The sequence below is a fragment of the Astatotilapia calliptera genome, chromosome 17 (assembly GCF_964374335.1).
Source record: "Astatotilapia calliptera chromosome 17, fAstCal68.1, whole genome shotgun sequence".
Classification (NCBI taxonomy): Eukaryota; Metazoa; Chordata; class Actinopteri; order Cichliformes; family Cichlidae; genus Astatotilapia; species Astatotilapia calliptera.
The window spans coordinates 27,297,488-27,317,908 of record NC_137438.1 but is presented as its reverse complement, the minus strand read 5'-3'; the positions used below and the strand labels follow the sequence as shown (position 1 = coordinate 27,317,908).

General features: G+C 39.9%; 1 protein-coding gene across 3 annotated transcripts in view; it reads right to left on the bottom strand.

The window, feature by feature from the left end:
* anks1b (ankyrin repeat and sterile alpha motif domain containing 1B) overlaps nucleotides 1-20,421 on the bottom strand; it is a 276,143-nt gene that overhangs the window by 100,304 nt on the left and 155,418 nt on the right. For all 3 annotated transcript variants that reach the window (XM_026146086.2, XM_026146087.2, XM_080291511.1), the window contains one exon: nucleotides 3,840-3,976. In XM_026146086.2, the coding sequence (XP_026001871.1) occupies nucleotides 3,840-3,976 (137 nt within the window). The remainder of the gene's footprint in view (nucleotides 1-3,839; nucleotides 3,977-20,421) is intronic.

Genomic DNA, 20,421 nt, shown 5'->3' with positions numbered 1-20,421 from the left:
TGCAGACATTCGCATTAGGTAAGCAAAAGAAAAATTAGAGCCTGAGCTTTAGTAATGGGCAACACACACACACACACACACACACACACACACACACACACACACACACTTTTAATTTCATACTGCTTCTAAGGACTTTTAACAAACAGGTCCCCTGTCCCCATAGAGGGGTCTATGACAAAAGTATACACTTTGAGTCACTGCAGCAGAACTGGAGAGGTTTTTGTCTTGGGGGATGGCACACTGCAAAAAGAGACCGTGGCAGCAAATCACTTGATCTTGCACCATTATGCAATTGTTACGTTGCCAGTTCGGCAGAAAATCTCACCATCAGGGTGAGATAAACTGCTTGTTTTCAGTAACTCTCACTGAGTACTCAGTTTATTAACTCTTCATGATGTCAATTATGCTCAGTTGGTTCTTGCCAGATTAAGACTTCTCTAGGAAGTCTATATCGTAATTTATGCCTTAACCTTCTGCGTTATTCAGTCGTTGGCTGTGTCATTCGGACATATAGCGACATTTCTCAGGAGGTGCATGTCAGTTCACGTGGAATGATCTGGTTTATGATTAAAAGGAATTTATGGCTGCATCTTAACTTATGAAATAGACTTCCCATAGAAGTCTAAATTAGGGGCCAAGAGTGTGCAAAGAAAACATCCTGCACACCAAAACATCAGAAATCAAAACTCAGACCAGGCAACATTTTTACTACCTTCTAGTGACCATTTTCTTAAGCCAACTGTAGCCTCAATTGCCTGTTTTTAGCAGAAAAAGAAAAGAAAAGAAAATAAGATGCAATAAGCCACTGACCTGCATTTTTCAAATAAAAATAACTAAATGAGATCTTGGATTCAGATTCCTGACCTAAGCTTAACTGAGATGCTTACTGTTTTCATAATTAGCCAAAGGAAACATCTAATGGATGTTGTTGCTTATTCCAGCCTGCACAATGTGATTAATCAGTCTGAAAAGAGATGAAAAGCACCAGTGTTTGGTTGTTTTAACCTCACAAGTCAAATGACGATTAGACCACATAATATGAGTAATCATTGCAGAAATCACGGTAATTCCAGAGGGTTCACTAACTTTTTGCTTGCTTGTGTGTACTGCTGAAATAGCCAGCGGGAGCACTAAAATCAAATGAAATGTATTCTAGAGAATTAATTAAGCACTATAAAATTGAACTCTGGTGCTCCTTGATTATGTGCGCTTCAAGCCGAGAGGAGGCCCGCTGGGCGCCGCATGTGATCCCTCTACGCACATTAGTTAACATGCCAAAGATAGACCCATGATAATGGGTGGGGGTGGGTGAAGAAAACAAGGCAACAAGAGAAGATGCTGTGGTGAGTAAAGGCCATTCAGAGAGTCAGAAGGTCTACTTATCTCACGCCATGTCTTAATCTTCAACAAGAATGAAAATCTTGAAAAACACTGACATGATAGTTACTACACTACATTAAACAAGCAGATGAGTTCAATATTTTTTTCAGTGTTATGTCACACATCATCTGCTCACTGAGAAACAACTGCCTTTAATTATCAAGGTGCGAAACGCTCGCGCTGCGCTCGGGTGTCTGATACTATCTTCCCAGTGACCGAAAAAGCGAGGAATAAATTAATCTCAAGTCTCTAATGAACTTAATTCGATGTTGCGTTTGAATCGCCGAGTGTTGATTTGAAGTTATTCAAGATCAGAGGCATATTATTATTAATCAATTCTGCTGCTGGTGTACACAGAAAGTGACGTTTTGAAAGCTTTATAATACAGGCAAAGCATCTATCTGTGATATAATGATGCTGATACACATTTAATACACATTCCTTTCACACTTCAGTTGGCTCACAGGAGGTTCCTTCACTGAAATAACCCTAATGAAGCATTTTTTTAAATTTAATTTCATACAAATATCCATAAATGACTCTGTTTCTTAAGCAGTAGACGATGAACTTCAACTTCTGTCTGTCTGGGTTTGACTTTTTCATCTAGATCTCATTAGACCTTTATTATAGTGAACAAATGATTCGCTACAACGACAAAAACGAATCTGTCTAGATGGGGAGTTGTGCTGGGTTAAGGGCAGGATCGTTGTGTTTAGCAATGACTGCTTTTTGTGTTTCGGCAATCTTCATCATTATTTTTCCAATATAATCACCAGGTGATCAATGTTGTACAATCTGTGCCATTAGCATTAAAAAATAAACAGTGAAGTTGCATAGATTCAGGTACAGCAGCTACTGAGACAGTGACACAAAAGGAGTTTATATAACTCCCAGCATGAAAAGAAAGTAATATAGGCCTATTCATCGGGGGACCTTTTTTCACAATGTATCATATAGTTTCCTGTGTTAGTGAAGACAGTGTGGCAGATGCAGGCTGTACAGGACCGGCTGTGGCTCAGGAGGCAGCGCAGATCATCTACTAATTAGAAGGTTGGTGGTCTGCAAGCCAAAGTATCCTTAGGCAAGATAGTGATAGTGCTCCTGAGAGTGAATGTGTGTGTAAATGTACTTAGACTAAGAAAAAAGTGCTTGTATAAATCTGTGTGTGAATGGGTTAAAAATACATGTCGTAAAAAAGCCCATTAGGTGCTTAAGTAGAACAGAAAAGCACTACATAAGAACCAGTCTATTTACAAGTAAACTGGGACATCACATCTTTTTTTTAAACCATCTTTTCAGGTCAAACAGGAAGAAATATGAATAACATACATTCACCAAATTAACTGTTTTAGCTTATGTCTAAAAACCACCTTAAAAACACATGTGACAAATATGGAGCAGTCTGTAATTGACAAAAATCTAACGGTGAAACAAGGAGCTGATGAGATGGGATCAACTAGCATTTCTAACAAATGGATCAATGTAGGCTCTCCTTACACACACATTCATTTCAAAGAGGCGCAAGCGTGAACTGTCAATACAGTTCAAGCTCATGCACACTGGTGCCTCAATGAGAGAGAGACAAATTAAATAAAATCTAAATTTTAAAATCATATTAATTTAATGCGCCAGTGGGAAAAATCTGTTAAATAATGCAGTGACTGGCAAGCTACTGGTGCGCATTCTGACCACAGTCAACGCACAACCCAGCTGCATGCAACATGTAGATGCTGGTGAAAGGTGAAAGTTAACATGAATCAACAACTGAATTATTAAAAAGAGTGTAGCTGGTGCAGCAGCAGACCACAATCTCTCAATCGCACCCCATTATGTCAGCGTGGAGGTTCACAGATGACACAGCAGATACCTGTCTTCCAAAGCTGTTTCTTCAAATACAGAAATTTGACGTTTTTATACCTGCGGTGCAAAACGTGCCCCCACAGGCTAGACTTCCAGCAGGTTTTGTGACTAAAGAAAATATTCTAAAATAAGACCAAAATAAGACACTGAGAATGGAAGTTAAATCACATTTAGAACAGAAACACAGTCAAACTTTCCAACCCTGGTTTAAAAGGACCGTCTGAGTTTTTGCTACCAGAATATGATGCCTATAAGCACAAACATAATGGAAATTTTAGATAATCTAAACTACTAGAAACAGGAATAGAGAGAGGAAGGTAGATGAAACGAAACAGGGAGACAAACAGAAACAGAGAGATGTTTACCATTGTGTGTGTGTGTGTGTGTGTGTGTGTGTGTGTGTGTGTGTGTGTGTGTGTGTGTGTGTGTGTGTGTGTGTGTGTGTGTGTGTGTGTGTGTGTGTGTGTGCAGGTGTTTAAGCTACTTGTAGGTGGATGCTCTGATGTTCAATAATGCATCAGGTGCTTCTACAACGCATTCATTAGTGTGTGTGTGTGTCTGTTAGTCTTTTTGTCTGTGTTTGTGTGTGTGTTCACCTGTGGGCGGATGACTCTCTCGATGCTCTTCAGGGCTGTGTCAGGGGAGGGGGGCGAGCAGTCCGGTGTGGGTCCTGTTGAGCAGTTGCCATGGTTACCATGCTCCCCCTCACTCACCGTTACATGGGACAAGTGACCTTAGAGGGAGAGAGAAAGAGTGAGAGACAAGTAAAAAGAAGAGGGGAAGACTTGCCCTTTGTACCCCCTTCATCATCCACAGGAGGGCGGAGTCTAAAGCCAGATTACCATTTCTACGATACTTGCAAGCAGATGTGTTTGGATTTAAACTCTGCATGTAAACAGAGTCACAGTTAAAGTCAAGGAACAAAATAACACAGAATAAATGTAGTATTATGAGACAGACATTTAACAACATCCAGTCAAAATACTGCAATATACACCGATCAGGCATAGCATTATGTGCACCTGCCTAATATTGTTGGGTCACCTTTAACTGAAAAAAGCATCTTTACCCATTGAGGCATGGACTCCACTAGACCACTGAAGGTGTGCTGTGGTATCTGGCACAAAGAAGTTAGCAACAAATCCTTTAAGTCCTGTAAGTTGTGTGTGGATTGGAATTGTTTGTCCAGCTCATTGCACAGATGCTTGATCGGAGTATGACACCGACTTGCCTTCTTGCCATAGTGGATCATGGGTCCAGGTATTCCCCAGGTAAGCAATGCACCCGGCCTTCCATGTGATGTAAAAGAAAACGTGGATCATCAGACCAGGCTACCTTTTCCCATCCAACTCTGATGCTCATTGTTGGCGACAGTGATCTACACGGGCACCCTGATTAGTCTATGCCTATGCAGCCACATACCAACAAACAGCAATGCACTGCTTTTTTCTATCGGCTTTCTATCAGAAACAGCATTAATTTTTTAGGCAATTTGACCTAAAATAGCTCATCTGTTGGATCTGACCACACACGCCAACCCTAACGCTGCACATGCATCAGTGAACCTTGGCTGCCCTGGACCCTGTCGCTGGTTCTCCACTGTTCCCTCCTTTGACCACTTTTGATGGATAACGACCTCTGCAGACCGGAAACACATCACAAGTTCTGACCCAGTCGTCTAGCTATCACAATTTGGCCCTGGTCAGACTGTCCCAAATCCTGAATCTTGCCCATTCTTCCTGCTCCTAACACATCAACTTGGAGGACAAAATGTTCATTTGTGCCCTAATATGTCCCGCCCATTGACAGGTGCCACGATGAAGAGATAATCAGTGTCATTCACTTCACTTGTAAGTGGTCATAATGTTATGGGTGATGCATGTAAATGCTCTTAACAAAGCAAACTAGATTATCGCATCTCCCCAGTGCTCGGTTTTCAGTCTTTAGAAAAAACAGGTGAGAGCTTAGCCAGTCTTTTCAGACTATATCAGTTGCCAGCATGAAGCAGTATAGACAGCAAAATAGTTTATGTAGGAAACAAAAAATAGGTGGTGTAATAGCGTGTTAGCATTTTCTAGTTCCCGCTAAACACATGAGAATTCAGCAAAATGGCTAATGTGTCATATTATGTACAGTACCTCCGCCTAACAGTGACCTGGTAGTTACAGTTGTTTTATCACTGAAGAGAACCAAAGAGAGGCGAGTGTCATTTTGTAATTTTACAAGCTTCAGCAACAACCACAGCAGGAAAACGTGACTGCTGTCCAGAGCAGTTTGATGTCTATCTCAGTTTTCTATACACACACTCAGTGTGTGCAGTTGATTACAGAGTATCTGAGCTAATTTCCCCAGTGCATGATCCTTTAGCAGAGAAGAGGGGAGGAAAAAGGAAAAGAAAAAGACCAGAAAGGAAGGAAGAAGAGAAAAGTGCTGAAGTCGACTGAATTAACTTTCAGTGGGAAAAAGCATTTGTCTTAATCAACTGGAAGAGACACAATACCCAGACAGCTTTCTCGCAATATTGTCATCAGACACACACACACACACACACTCGCTAGATGTTTTCTGTCAGTTACCACCTGCCTACACGGACTCGATCAGATGCCAGAATATCATCCAATTAAGGTGTGAGACCCAGTCGGGACTATTACCTCACAAGTGTGCATACATGTACACACTGACACAACAGCACTAAGAACAGAATTATATATTTCATCTGATTTCCAGGGATTGTTTCTTAACTAAAGCGACAACATTAAAGCCACGTGCCTACTACGTGTATGTACGACCCCCCCACCCCCACTTGTGCCACCAATAGAGCTCTAGCATGTTCTAAAATGGGCCAGCAGCTCTGTGGTGGTGTCCTGTGGCATCTGGCATTGGACCTCTGGTAGTGTTTCAGGCTTGTTCCTGTGCATCCTGGATTGGATGAATTAATTAGTTCTGCGGATTGATTATTTTTGCTCCTATGTAGGGAGAGTGCTGCCATCTGCTTGGGCTGCAACAATGTTAAGGTGGGTAACTTTGATATGAATGCCCAGACGCACGGTGTCCCAGCAGAACACTGCATTCTTACAAGATAATCGCATAACTTTTAATTATGTGGCAGGTCCACTTAGCTCATTTCAAATGGAAACTGAAATAAAAGCAGTGCTCCCTGTTGTTGTTTCAACTTGGATGTCGTTGATGGTGTGATTTTTCACAACTCCCACAAATCATCTTCACCTATTCAAAAAGAACAAATGTATAAAAAAGGGAGAAATGTGGGGCTGCTGCTGATGTTTTGCATAATGACACATACAGCGTCCTGTAATTTAATGAGCGACAAACGCCTTTACTTTACATTTACCAGGATGTCAGCCTGCAGAGGAGGAATTCTAATCTTCATGTGGAAAAAAAAAAAAGCAAGAAGAGGTACCAAATTATTTGTGAACAAACTGAAAAGGATAAAAATAAAGTTGTATTCAGATTTTCTTTTTACTGTAATTGAAAGTAAACTCTACATTTTTTTGTTACTTATTATGACAGAATTTTTTAATAATTAAAAAGAACATGGTAACTTTTGAGAAAGCAATAAGAAAAAAAAGGATAGCAGCAGATGCATTAGATCCCTGAAGACATTCCTGGTGGAACAATATTCAGTCTAAAAGGTTGAAATCAGCCCAAAATTAAAGTGAGCCAAATAGAGAAGAAATAAAATACAGCAGATACGGTGTCTGGTGTATCAAATGAAGCTTCTGCCCTGGATTATAAGTTTGAGATGAAGCCATTTACAGTCATTCAGTGTAGCTGGTCTTAGCTGACAAACACTGTTGCCATCTGTTTTTAACATTTAACAACCACACAGAAAGAATATATCATTTCTTATATATTCTGAGAAACTCTTGGGATCCTTTTTCAGTACACTTTAGGTCATTATCCATTTGGCTAAATCTGACATTTCATCCAGCTACCGGTACTTCTATCAGCAGTCAGATCATCAGTAAATACTAGTAAGCCAGTTCCACTGACAGTAATACGAGCTCACGCTTTAACATAAGATCCACCGCACTGCATTATATCCACACTGTGGGTTGCGCCACTTCTAAAGCTTTGGCATCTCTCTGATTGAAAATGATGGCCTCTCACTCTTATCAACATCTCTCTGGGCCTTGTATCCAGTAAAAAGCTACCAAAAGCAAATATAATTGGACCCAACTTCGGATCTTCAATCAGTTCAGTCTGTCGTACAATTATAGAGCAGGTCTCACCTTGCCACACAACTGCTTATCAGTCATTCGTCCAATTTTTTTTAAGCTCCTAAAAATGAAGCACTGTTTCTTGTTTGGTTTAAAATCTACTGTGATGGTGTACAGAGGTAAATTTGCCTCTTGTGGAAATAATTGCATATTCTTTATTGACATCTAATAACTTAAGATTTTTCAAAAATCTACCAAACAGCATTTTAACAAGAATCCAGAAAAACAGCAAGTAGGACCAATTTTCACAGTAACACAAAAGAATGAGGCTCATTAGAGAAGAAATCATAAACACTGAGAAAATGCTAGCAGGAACAATAATCGAGCAACAGAGAGAAACACGATTTGCAAAGATGTAAACCTCATAAGAGACCATTTCCAGACGCAGCTAAAACTCCCTGAAGTCCTTAAATACTAAATAAATAAATAAAAGAACTGTATTTCTTTTCATGGAAGATTTTCTATATACTCCAGCAACCTGAAGTTACCAGTTTTATTGTGAAGCAGCTTTAAAACCAAAAATGTCTGATCCTGGTTTAGAAATTGCTACCATCTTCCATCCTATTTTGATTTTGATTTTTCAACAGTCTGGCTGCAGACGTGAAGCCACACAATCACGCAGGCACATCTGTCCTGCAGGGGGAAAGTGACACAGCTTCACAGCATGCTCTCACATCTATCAAACATGTTTGCAAACACACACGAGCATGCGCATGCACACATACACATGCGCATGCACCATAAAAGAACTGCCTGGAGCTGAATCAATGTTTAAATGTGGGCGTAAATAGATAAAATAAAGAGTGAAAAAAAATGGGAGAGAGAGAAAAAAGGAAGGAGGGTTATATATAGATGGGATTGAGGTTTTGTCCTATTGAATAAGCCTGTCAACACTGTTTTTGATGATGGATGTAAGATGTGTGTGTGAATGTGTCTGTTTCTGACTCTGCTTCCTTTACATGTGCCTTGGGCTCACTCCTGGGAAACACTCTTAGCTGTCCTTGCCAAAGAGAATACATGTTTGTATGTTAGTGTGCATACAAAAGTGCACATGCGTATGGGTGTCGAAATGTAATCTCTGATGGATGTTGTACCTGTTCACATCCTTGATACTGGGAAGCGCCGAAATGTTTCATTGTACAGTTTCTGTGTCTTATAATAGAGCCTGGATATATTCAAATATAACTCTGTGTAGATCCAAGACCAGCTGCCCTGCTCTTTACAGCACCCTGTAGAGGACCCGTGTGTCTAAGTGAATTCTCGGTGTGCGCAAGCGTTCAATCAGCTGTCCACTTCCTGGTCATCTAACAAGACAAAAACTGTCAATTTTAGACACGTTCTTTGGGCTGTCAGTTCTGCCTCTCTGCCACTCTGGGGGTATTTCATATGTATAGTGTATGTGTGTGCATGCAACCTTGCAAGTCAGTGTCAACTTACAGCTGAGCTTCTGTGTTTTTTTAACACTACAGTTGGAATCGAAAAAAGAGGAAGTTTGAAAGTTTTATTTACCCATGCACTACAGCAAAGATGCTTTAGCCAATCCCTGTGGTTTGGGGTTTCAGCTTAGGATAACTTTAAATCCACACAGGGAATTGAGAGTAATAATCTTTAAGATCCTCATTAAATCGAGGCCAATTCAGTACTATTTTTGGTCTGTATTTTTAGTCATTCAGTGTATTTATATTTTGTGAATAGCCCTTTTGTACAGAAGTTGCCATTGTTCCCACCTTGAGTGGAAATTGTGTTCATGCTGAATTTGTGAGTTCTACTATAAACAGACATCAGCTGATCTTCTGTTGCATTTCAGACAAAGTACAGTTGCTGCTCAGGTTATTTATTTATTTATTCACATACTGACTATACTGATACAAAAATTAATAAAAGAGATAAGAACTTTATTAATCCCAAAGGAAATTCTTGTGCCTTTTATATGCTCGGTGCAATAAAAATAGAAACAGGAGCAGAAGCAATAAGGTGTACAGAGTCAGATAGCAAAAACAGCAAAAACAAAGAGCACTCAGCATGCAAACCTCTATCAAGGCAGCTCACTCTCTGGGCAATATTTAGCTTTATGGGAACAGTATTATATTTTCTATATATTCATTTTGTCTTCTTTCTTTTTAAATGTACTTTAAGTTTGTCGTGCAGTATAAATCATATATTGGTAGCACGTCAGATATTTGATTAGACAAACATTATTTGGGGATCAACTTAAAAAAAAATAGTTGAAATGTAAAAGTGAGATCAGACGCCAAATGTGACCTCATGTTTGGATGCAAACTATAATGTCCGTAAGTTATTATATTCCAAACATTTCCTAAATGTTTCCGATACAAACCAAGGTAATACGTTTAAAAAACAGCATTATAAAGCACAGCTACTATAAAACAAGAAATATTAGAGGAATAAATATGCATATAAATAAAATACATGTCAACTATCAATATGTACAGTATCTTACCTATGAGAAATTTGGCTTAAAATTTTAATTAGATTAATGCTATTAACAAATGCAGTATAAAATAAATTGCATGTGATGGTGTAGTAATAATAATCGTTCCATCTGGTAATGAACAGATGGGATGGAGCAAGAGTATAATATGATAAAATGTTGATGTGCATGTGTAGATTTTTAAAATATCAAGTTACATCATCTAAATGCTATAGCTCGGTAGTAGAAAGGATCTCCTCTACCGCTCATTCCTACACCTTGGGCCAATGAGACTTTTGCTATGAGTGCTACGGTGACCAATCAGGGAGGCATGCACGGCATAGGGCAGATTGTCCATCATGCTGAGTAGTTTCTCCAACAGGAAGTTGAAAAGGTTTGATTCACTACTGGAATCACCATTTGAGGGTGTGAAATGAGTCTTCTGTGAGCCCCATATAAACATAATGTCTGCATAAATATTGAAGAAAATCCCAAATCGAAACTTTTTAGTAATATTTTTGACTAGAATACCTACAACATTTAGAAAATAATTATATGTTTTAAAGATTATATTGTAAGATAAGCCTCCACAACAGGGAAGTCAAAAAGTATTTAAAGATCTTAACTCACTGTTGATCTTGAAAGTATGGAAAAGCCACAGAGTCTTCTTTACTCCTACAATAGAGCGCAAACAGAACTATATGACAGAAACAACCTAATCTAAGTAAGTCAACAGAAAACTCAAGGCTTGAATCTAAAGCTAAGACCAGAAACTTAAAAAAAAAAAAAAAGTGTATGACCATATCAACAGCAATTTCCTCTGGGTGTCAAAGAGGAAGACACGTTATTGCCTTTCTTTCAACAAGTCAATGGGCCTCGACCCTTTTAATGGCGAAGCCCTGGGCTAGTACATGGTGCCATTAGCCACTCTAAGCCTCCAGTGCCAACCAAAGTGCAATAAATGGGGTGAGACGCAGCAACATCACAGCTTTATCCACCAGAGAGCAGTGAGGGTGAAAGTTAATATGGGAGGGGGAGTAAGAAACTAAAAGACCGAGTACTTCATTCATTAACCTGTCAGGTAGCAGGGCTGCGGTGTGCATGCCTGTGACTGGCTAATGTGAACTCATTTAAAAATGAAGCATGGCTGTGACAAGACCATCATTAAAAATGCCTCTTTCTGTAACATAAGGGGAAAATCATGAAAATCAACACTGTTATGAAGTAGCAATCTTTATATATTAACCATCCAGATGAGACTGTGAGCAAGTTCAGATTGAGGCTGCGCTCACACTGCGGGATAAAAAGGACCAAAATCTGAGCTTTGTTTAGTTTTTCCTCCTCATATGTGACTCAGAGCAGCCAGGAATCTAATCTTTTCAATCTGCCTCAGGCCACTTTCACATGACCTCAGTGTGAACCCTCAAATCAGAATTCGTGTGACTTTCTGTGTCCTGAAATTTGAAATGAAATATGATGTAACTTAACATTGACATACACCTCCATACAAAGCAGCAGATATACAGTATGGGTAAAAAGTTCTCACTCAACCTGCTTACACATCTGTTGTTAGACAAAAGCTTGTGGATCAAACAGCTTCAGGCAACGAGGTTCATCGCTCAGCATCGCTGAGAGTTGAAAAACTGTCTAAATTCTTTCATCTGTAATCAAATTATCGGTGTGGCTGCTTTACCAGGGGCGATCGTGGCTCAAGAGCTGGGAGTTCGCCTTGTAATTGGAAGGTTGCCGGTTCAAGTGCTGGCTCGGACAGTCTCGGTCATTGTGTCCTTGGGCAAGACACTTCACCTACCGCCTACTGGTGTTGGCCAGAAGGGCCGATGGCGCGATATGGCAGCCTCGCCTCTGTCAGTGCGCCCCAGGGCAGCTGTGGCTACAACTGCAGCTTGCCTCCACCAGTGTGTGAATGTGTAGATGACTGGGTGTGTAAAGCGCTTTGGGGTCCCTAGGGGGGACTAGTAAAAGCGCTATACAAATACAGGCCATTTACCATTTAATAGTTAAGTTTAACATCCAGGCATCCATGAAAACAGGATTTATAAAGTTTAATCGAGTTAGAAGCCAGCAGGAAGTTAGCACGTTAGTTTCCACATAAACATGATATACCATGTTCTAACTGAGAAATTTCTGAAAAAAAATTAAGACGTACACCTCTGCTATCACGTTCTGCTCGGGGTGTCCGGGTGGATTTTCGAGACTGATAAAAATGTTCGGGTTTTCCTGTATTCCGACAGAAGACCCATGAGTGTGACGTCATCCCCGAACTGCTGCTTTGTGAGCGCTTGTTCTGAGCTCACAGACGGGACCTAATGATGTTTAAACGATCCCAAAGCGCAAGTGCATCTTTTCAGACGAACTGCAAAAGAAATTTCCCTCGTTCCGACCATAGCTGGACTGGCCATCGGGGATACAAGGCATTTGCCCGGTGGGCCAATGGTGATTTTTCGTTTTTACGGCCGATGGTTTTGTTGTTGTTTTGTAACGGTATAAACAATGAAAGGTGGTGGATTGGCCAGATGCTGGCTGGTGTGCAAAATTAACTCAGTTATTTGGTGGTGTCTATGGCGGAGCTTCCACAGAGGGCAGCAGGTGGATGAGTGTCAGGTGAACTGAAAGTTCACTTCAGGTAAGAAGTTATGACCTGCAGTCTATCTGGGTCAGATATAACCCAAGTTTAGGTGGAGTTTATTTTCGTTGTGCTGACTTTTTACAGTAAGTTACAATAACTTGTACTGCCTACTAGCTAGCATGACAGAGTTTCTATACAGCTGGGCAGGTGCTGTGATGTTACTGATAGTGATATGATATCGGTTTGGATATGTGGTGAGAGGGAAACCAGGAGATGTCCTTACTGAATCATCAGAGCTGAAAAGCTGATGGAGAAACAGGTTTACCTTTTAGGTGACATGAATGAGTTGAAGGGAAGTTATGAACTGTTTCTGAGAGACAAATAACACCAGGATCCTTTTCTAAGTAGCTGACAGCTGGTAACTGTGCAGGGGCGGGTCTAGCAAAGTTTTGCCAGGGGGCCAGGTAGGGCATTAACAGGGAGAGGGGGGCACAAAGAAATACTTTTCTTTCTTATTCTCATTTAAAATGTCTCGCTTTTAATAAAAAATACTGAATCTTACAATCTAAGTTTTTATCTGATGTAAAATGTATTGAAATCATACATATACCAACAAGACAGTACACCACTGTCACAACAGCGTTCATTTTAATTCAAAGGCTTTATGGCTTTTCCTATAATACCTGGTGGGCCGGTCTCTGCCCTGGCCAATTTTTTGTCCCAGTCCAGCCCTCATACCGACCTAGTACTGGTAATTTTTCTTATGCAGATGAGGCATTATTTCTGTAGCATTATTTAATTCCAGAGGTTTTTAAGTTATTTTTTTGCACTTGTTGACTTGTAAAAGCCTATATGACATATTTTATTTCACAATTAATTAACCGCACACAGAAGGCATCGTTTAAATATGTTAAATATGTTTCTTTAAGCAAGTTCTTCATGACTGAGCTAAGGGTCCTCTTTTTTGGAAATCAGAATATGGTCAAACTAGGCTAGCTGGTATATAATGATGTGCTACGTGATCGCTAGCAGCACAGCCATGTTAGCAAAAACACAGTGAAGCTGGAGGATGAACGCTAACTTTTTTCCACTCGATAAAAGTTGACACGAGGATTCCAGATGATTAGGGACAAATGCAACTGCATGGCAGGATGCTGTAAACGGACCAAACTTCAGTCAGGAGAACAACATAGATAATCCATCCACAATACGAGGTTAGTCATTCATATACTGATGCACGGGCTAGCGGCAATAAAAACAGAGAGGCCGACAGTGATCACTGACTGTTTTTAAAGGCTTGTTGAGATTAAATAGAACAAGATACAAAGCATTAAAACATGTTAAAACACAACAGCCTTAATAAACACCGGATTCATCACATCATCACTTAAAGACCGGATAGTATAAATTTAAAAATCCGAGATGATTTTCCAAAACGTTGACCTCTGAGGTCAAAGCTATGATGATTCCTGTGTCGCCTCATTCTAAACATATTGTGTTTTAGGATTTGCCACACATAAGTCAGAATTTTGAGTTATCTCAAAACTTAATAACTCAAAAAGGTTCATCTCCAGTTTGGAGTTATTTTCTTAGAAGTTTGACTTAAAATGTTGAAATTTTCAGACATCTAATTCAGACTTTTCCGATCATATCCCAAAATTTTAACTTGTGAATGGAAAACAATTTTTTCAGTTGCAGAAACATGCTTCAATAGAAAGCAGTTGAGGATCCAGGTTAAAATTGGTCAAATGAACGTATTTCATAATTACAATTATGAATTATGAATTATACAGTATTACAAATTTCTCCAAGAGGTGACAAACCAAAGAAAAATTCAAAGAAATTCAAGATACCCATCCTGCATGTTTATCGGCTGATTTTGTCATTGGAAAGTTTACAGAGATGTATAGGATATAGGACTGTGAAGTATTATACGCATACACAAGCACATACATAGGTACAAACACCAAGTGTGTATTTATCTTAGGAGAAGTCAGTCAATAGCAGAAAAGAAGCACTTTTGCTCTTACTGCTTGGCAACAATCTGTACTTTCTGTCTGCTCCATACGTGACTGGAAGCTGGGAAGCTTCGCTCGCAGGTCCCTCCTCACCACTCTGCTGCCTGTTTTCCTATCTGCAGGATCGCACTTTACCTGCAGTGCTCCTGTGCGTTTCTGCAATCGGGCTGTTACAGCAGCATTCCTGGAGTTCAAATCTACTGATTGTTAAACTGATTACCAGTACTGCAGAACTGTTTAACTGGTTAAATGTCACAGTTACAAATACTGAGTAACTTAATAAATGTGCTTCTTAGTAGCAGAGCAAAAACTAAACAAAAAAAGAATAATTTAAGGTTGAGAAACTGCACAAAAGAAAACTGAGACATCTGATGGTTGAAAGTGACACCAGATATGTTTCTGCCTCTCCTACTAGCTTGTTACATTCCACTCTCTGCATGAGTGTTTTAATTTACACTTGGCAAGCAGTTGTATTTCTATCTGAATCTGTATACATGTAAAAATGAATAAAACGAATCTGACAAATGTACATTAAATCTATCTGCAGGCAAACAGTGCAGCAGAAATGTATTCTCTCATTCAAAACAAAGGAAATTCTATCAGAAAGGAATAAATATAATCCTGACATAAAATAAAAAATGACTTGCCTTAGGACTCGAAGAATAAAAGGATTACGTGCGCAACTATATACTCCATGTACTTTGCATTATAAAGAAAATAATTCAGCCTCTTCATTGTCAAAAGTGACAGTTTTCATATCAGAGGGCATATTGTGCAAAGGGACACCGCGTTCCCATGAATACCGCAGCATCAGAAGGAATACTGCGCCTCTAACACTCTGTGGAGAATCTCTTGACAAGTGCTTTAGGAGACAGAAAAAAATAAAGTTAAAAGTAAAATAAAAAGAGATGAAAGGTTGGTGAGGAATTCAAGAAGCCAAGACATGAAATGCAGGAAATTGTTTGGGATGGCAGTCTCAGTGACAACAGGCCCCTGGTGTTTCTGTAGCGGCTAGGCTGAGTGACAGTCAGCAGATGAATTTTGATAAAACCGCCCTGATTCTTTGAAGCTTCTGAGTGTATTGTAGCATCTTCCCCTCCTCAACTGTGAGACTGCAGCAGCCCACACCTGCAGACCACTAACCAGCAATAACAAGACAGGTGGCTATCAGGCAGGGTTTACACTACAAAAAATATCCAGCTAGACCCTTCAATTTTTTTAGGATGAATATCTGGTACTCTGACACTATGAATATGGACATTCAGGAGTGTAATATTCCCCAGGTATGTATGACACCATAAACCAAATCCAAATGAACCTTTTTAGAAAGATCGAGTTTCTGGTAATACTTAAATATAAAAAAATTGTAATAAGTTCTTTGTCATTTTCTAAATATGAGTTTATGAAATACTCCTATTTTCAGATACCTGCTTTCCACTACAGGCGCTGATGATGTTAACTTTAAAAAATTTTCAGATGCACAATATAGGCTAGTAATTATGCACCATTTTTGACTGTGACACAATTTCACAAACTGTAAATGCATATGTAACATCTGATCCGTCTGTGTGGAGATTTTATGTTGAGGCAGTAGCGTTCATTTCGTGTCCCCAGTTTAACAAATCTTGAACCAGAACTTTTTATAGTGCTGTTAAAAAATTGTCTCTTCTGCCGTTGTTACTGTGGTCAGAAAACAGGCCTAACCTGTTAATGTTGCTGGCAACATTAATAGGCTCATTACAATTTTATTAAAACATATCAGCAAATATGTGGCTTTTTTTTAAAAAAAGAATAATTATCTTATAATACCTTTATAAACCATCTATATAGAACTTATATTTCATCCAGTGACTGGCATCCTTCTAAATCCCTGTACCTTGTGGAAATTATTTCTTTATAATGTTATGTTTGGACATTGATTTAATTCCAGAGTTAAACTATTCCACAATCCTACACCACATATGGTATAGAAAAACTTCTGGTTGTCCAAAAAACTATACCTTTAAATTTAATGCAGCCCTTTAACTCTAACCCCTGTCTATCCCTCTAGAAATCACAACACATTGTTCCTTAACTTATGCATTGGTGGTTATTGTTGTTGTTAAAGCTCTTTTTTGCAATAAATACAGTGGTTGTAATGAACTTTTCTAAGTATTTTCCCAAAACCTCCACACAGTAACTTAAATATGATAACACCAAAGAACAAACCAAATTTTTTGCAGTGTATTGCACCAAGTCCCACTCTGCTCTTCCTTTTCCTCTCATCTCAGCCCTTTCCTCCTCATGTTCCTTGATCACCACATCCTTCCTCTCAGAGGCAGATAAAGAGAGACTGACTCACACCCATGTCCAATTAGGCTGACATGTGACTGGACTCAGAGCAGGAATCCAGGATTTTCCCTCCTGCTGTGTCATTTTCATGGAGATGGCTCAGCCTGAGTCAACCTTTGACTTCCTCTACTGAATGTATAACCTGTCCATGGTCCATCTCAGAGTCTTTCTTACCTTTGGTCTATCTGGATTAACACATTATCTGATACCTGGAAGGAGTTATCTATGTTATATGTAAACTATCTCAATGTTATAGGTGAATATGTCCTTCTTGTCATGCTTACCTATACCATAGATATGTAGTCAGCTCTGCCTCACATCTCAGTCTTATTCCCAATCTCTGTATGTGTGGCTCTCTTTCCCTCTCATTTGGCCAGGTAACAGCACTCAGAGAGATGAGAACAAATATAACACCCACACTATTCCTTTACGTCAGTGGAGCAATTCTCCACCCAAAAACACTTTGACATAAAACAACTAACCTATCACATGCACGCACACAATCTAGAGTGTGTGCTGACAGTTCAACTCTCAACTCTCAAACAGTCGATGATGAGCAAGATCCAACAGTCGAGCACGGGACAAACACACAGAAAACAAGGCTCTACAGTAGCCTCTCGCTGCTCCTCTGCTCAGGAGTGGTGGGGAGGGGGGTGTCACTAGCAAGACAGTTCCCATGGCAACATTCAGGTGACTCACCAGCCGGTGATGCAGTTGCCGTGACAACCTGCAGCAGTGTGTAGTCGAGTGAAAGGGGTGAATGCATCCGTGGGTGTTTGTTGTCGTGGGTGCAGAGGCACAACGCCGCAGACCAAACAAGCGGTGAGCAAACAGAACTGACTGAAAGGTCAAAGGCCGAGGGATTAGCTCATGCTAGAAACAGATTAGAAAACAGTGTGGATGACAGTGAAAAGGTACACCGAATCAGGTATAAATCGCTGAATGGTTGCTGCTTTAGTTATAAACGCATTTTTAGACTGAAAGAAGTTAGAAGTTACTCAGAGAGCAGTGCAAATACAATATTTGTTTCCACCTGCTCCTAGACTAAAAGGAACCTCAATATTTAGGAATATAAACGAGCAACTGTTTGCATATGATATTAATTAGTTATTAATTTGCTCCAACCCACGTTTTTTTGTAGATTTAAACTACAGTAACAGTAACAGACTCTGGGTGCTAATCTGGCAATGAAAACCTCTGTAATATGAAAAGATGGCAGTCCTAAGCTGTTGAGCAGCAGTTGAAATTATATACAAAGCAAGGCAACAGAAGCATCTGCTCTCCATGCACAGTGATAAACAGGCCTCTATTCTAACTTGGGAATATATTTTAAATTAAAGTTTCAACTTTTGATACGATGTCAATTAAATATTGAGTTCCAATCGTTGGTAAGCTTTTTGTTGACAAAGCTGAAGCAGCAGCAGGATCTATAAAGATTTTAAGGTTATGTTTATGAGGTGATAAAGACAGGATGAAAATGAAGTACACAAATTAAAAGTACGTTTTAGGAACTAATTATTACTGGGGAGTGGAAAATTAAAATAGAAACTCAGACCTCATCTGTATATTACCCTGATACTAACATCTAATCTCGGTCATCAATTTTAAAAATCAGCTAAGCTGCCTTAAATAAATGAAGACCAACAAAAGCCACCATATTTTTAACAATGCATGTATCCCAAACACTGCTGCTCTCACTCTCACCCACTGTCTCCACACTTGTTTACTGCCATAAAACTGTGTGTTCATGTTGAATAGGCAATATGTTTGGCTTTCAGCTGGCTCGTTTCTGCTACTGAAGTCGTGATCTTCACAGCAGTGGGATTTTCATATGGATCATGGCTTGTACTTGAATGTACCATATGTTCCACTGTCAAATTATTCTAAGACCATTCTAAGATTTTCTGCAGTGACAGACTGTACATTTTCTGTATGACATTAACGCCATAACGCAGCAAATCTCCGTTAACGAGTTACCGCGGATCGCCCTGTGCGTGGGGCTGGACGGCGTCAACACGTTAACAAGCTAACTGCGCTAATGCACTAATTCCCACCAATTGAGCATTGCGTGGCACATCCACCATACTGTTTTACTTTTGTCGATGACGCGCTTACCATCAGGGTCATGCTTCACATGAAAACCAAGATAGTTCCAAACGCCAGATCTGAATGAGGGTGGGGGAGGTTCAATTACGAGCTTAGCTTCTGTCTTGCTAGCTTGCGCTGCGCTCAGTGGATCTGCACTCGACAGTGCAGCCTAGGCGGAGTAGGCGAACGCAGATTCACTGAGCGCTCAACACAGACAGCATCGTCAGAAGAAAAGTTGATAAAATAAATAAATTTTTTTGTATTGTTCGATACATATGCGTACCGAACCGAAAGCACTGTATCGAACGGTTCAATACTGATACGAGTATTGTTGCACCCCTAAATAAAACCTACACTTACTGGCTACTTTCTTGCCCAAATATCCAATCAGCCAATCACATGGCAGCAACTCAATGTATTTAGGCATGCAGACATGGTTAAGACATCAAGTTCAAACAGAGCATCAGAATGGGGACTTTAAGTGACTTTAAACACAGCATGGTTGTTGGCACCAGACAGACTGGTTTGAGTACTTCACAAACTGTTCATCTACTGGGATTTTTCCACACAACCATCTCAAGGACTTAAAGAGAATGGCCTAAAAAAAGAGAAAATATCCAGTCAGTGACAGCACTCTTGGTAACGCTTTAACCCTCTCGACCCAGGCGTTGCCAATTTGCAACAGTTAAAAACTAACAACCCGATTACCCCACATACATATTTTATGAGTTTTTTTTACTCAGAAGTACCACTGCAGGACTTGGTTGTGCATTAGCAACAAAAAGTTTAATTTGAGCCTGAGAGGGTTAAGAGTGCAGAAGAGAATGTTCAGACTGCTTCAAACTGATAGAAAGAAAGCACTAGCTCAAATAACCACTATATACAACCAATGAATGCAGAGGAGCATATTTGAACACCAGGTGCCACTCCTGCCAGCTAAGGCTTGAACTGAGCCTTCAATTCACATTGCGCAACAGAACACTGAAAAACTGCTGCCTGGTCTGATGGGTCTCATTTTCAGCATGGGCACAATTTGGTGTAAAGAACAGGAAAGCATGGATCCATCATGCCTTTTATCAAAAGTTCATGCTGCTGCTGGTGGTGGTGTAACAGTGTGGGGGATATTTTCTTGGCACTGAACGTTTTTTACCTTAGTATTGTTGCTGACTGTGTAAACCCCTTTGTGACCACAGTGTGCTGGCAGAATATCTTGCCATCTCTCAAAGCTCAAATCATCTCAAAATGGTTTCTTGAACATGATAATGAGTACACAGTACTCGCACAGTCACCAGATCCCAGGGGTGGAATAGGATGTTCACATCATGGATGTGTAGCATCATGTTAATTCAGACCAAAATCTCTGAGGAACGTTTCCAGTACTTGAAAATGTGCCATGAAGAATGAAGCCAATTCTGAAGGCAAACTTGGGTCCAACCTGGTACTAGCAAGGTGTATCTAATAATGTGTCTAAAGTCTTAGATATTC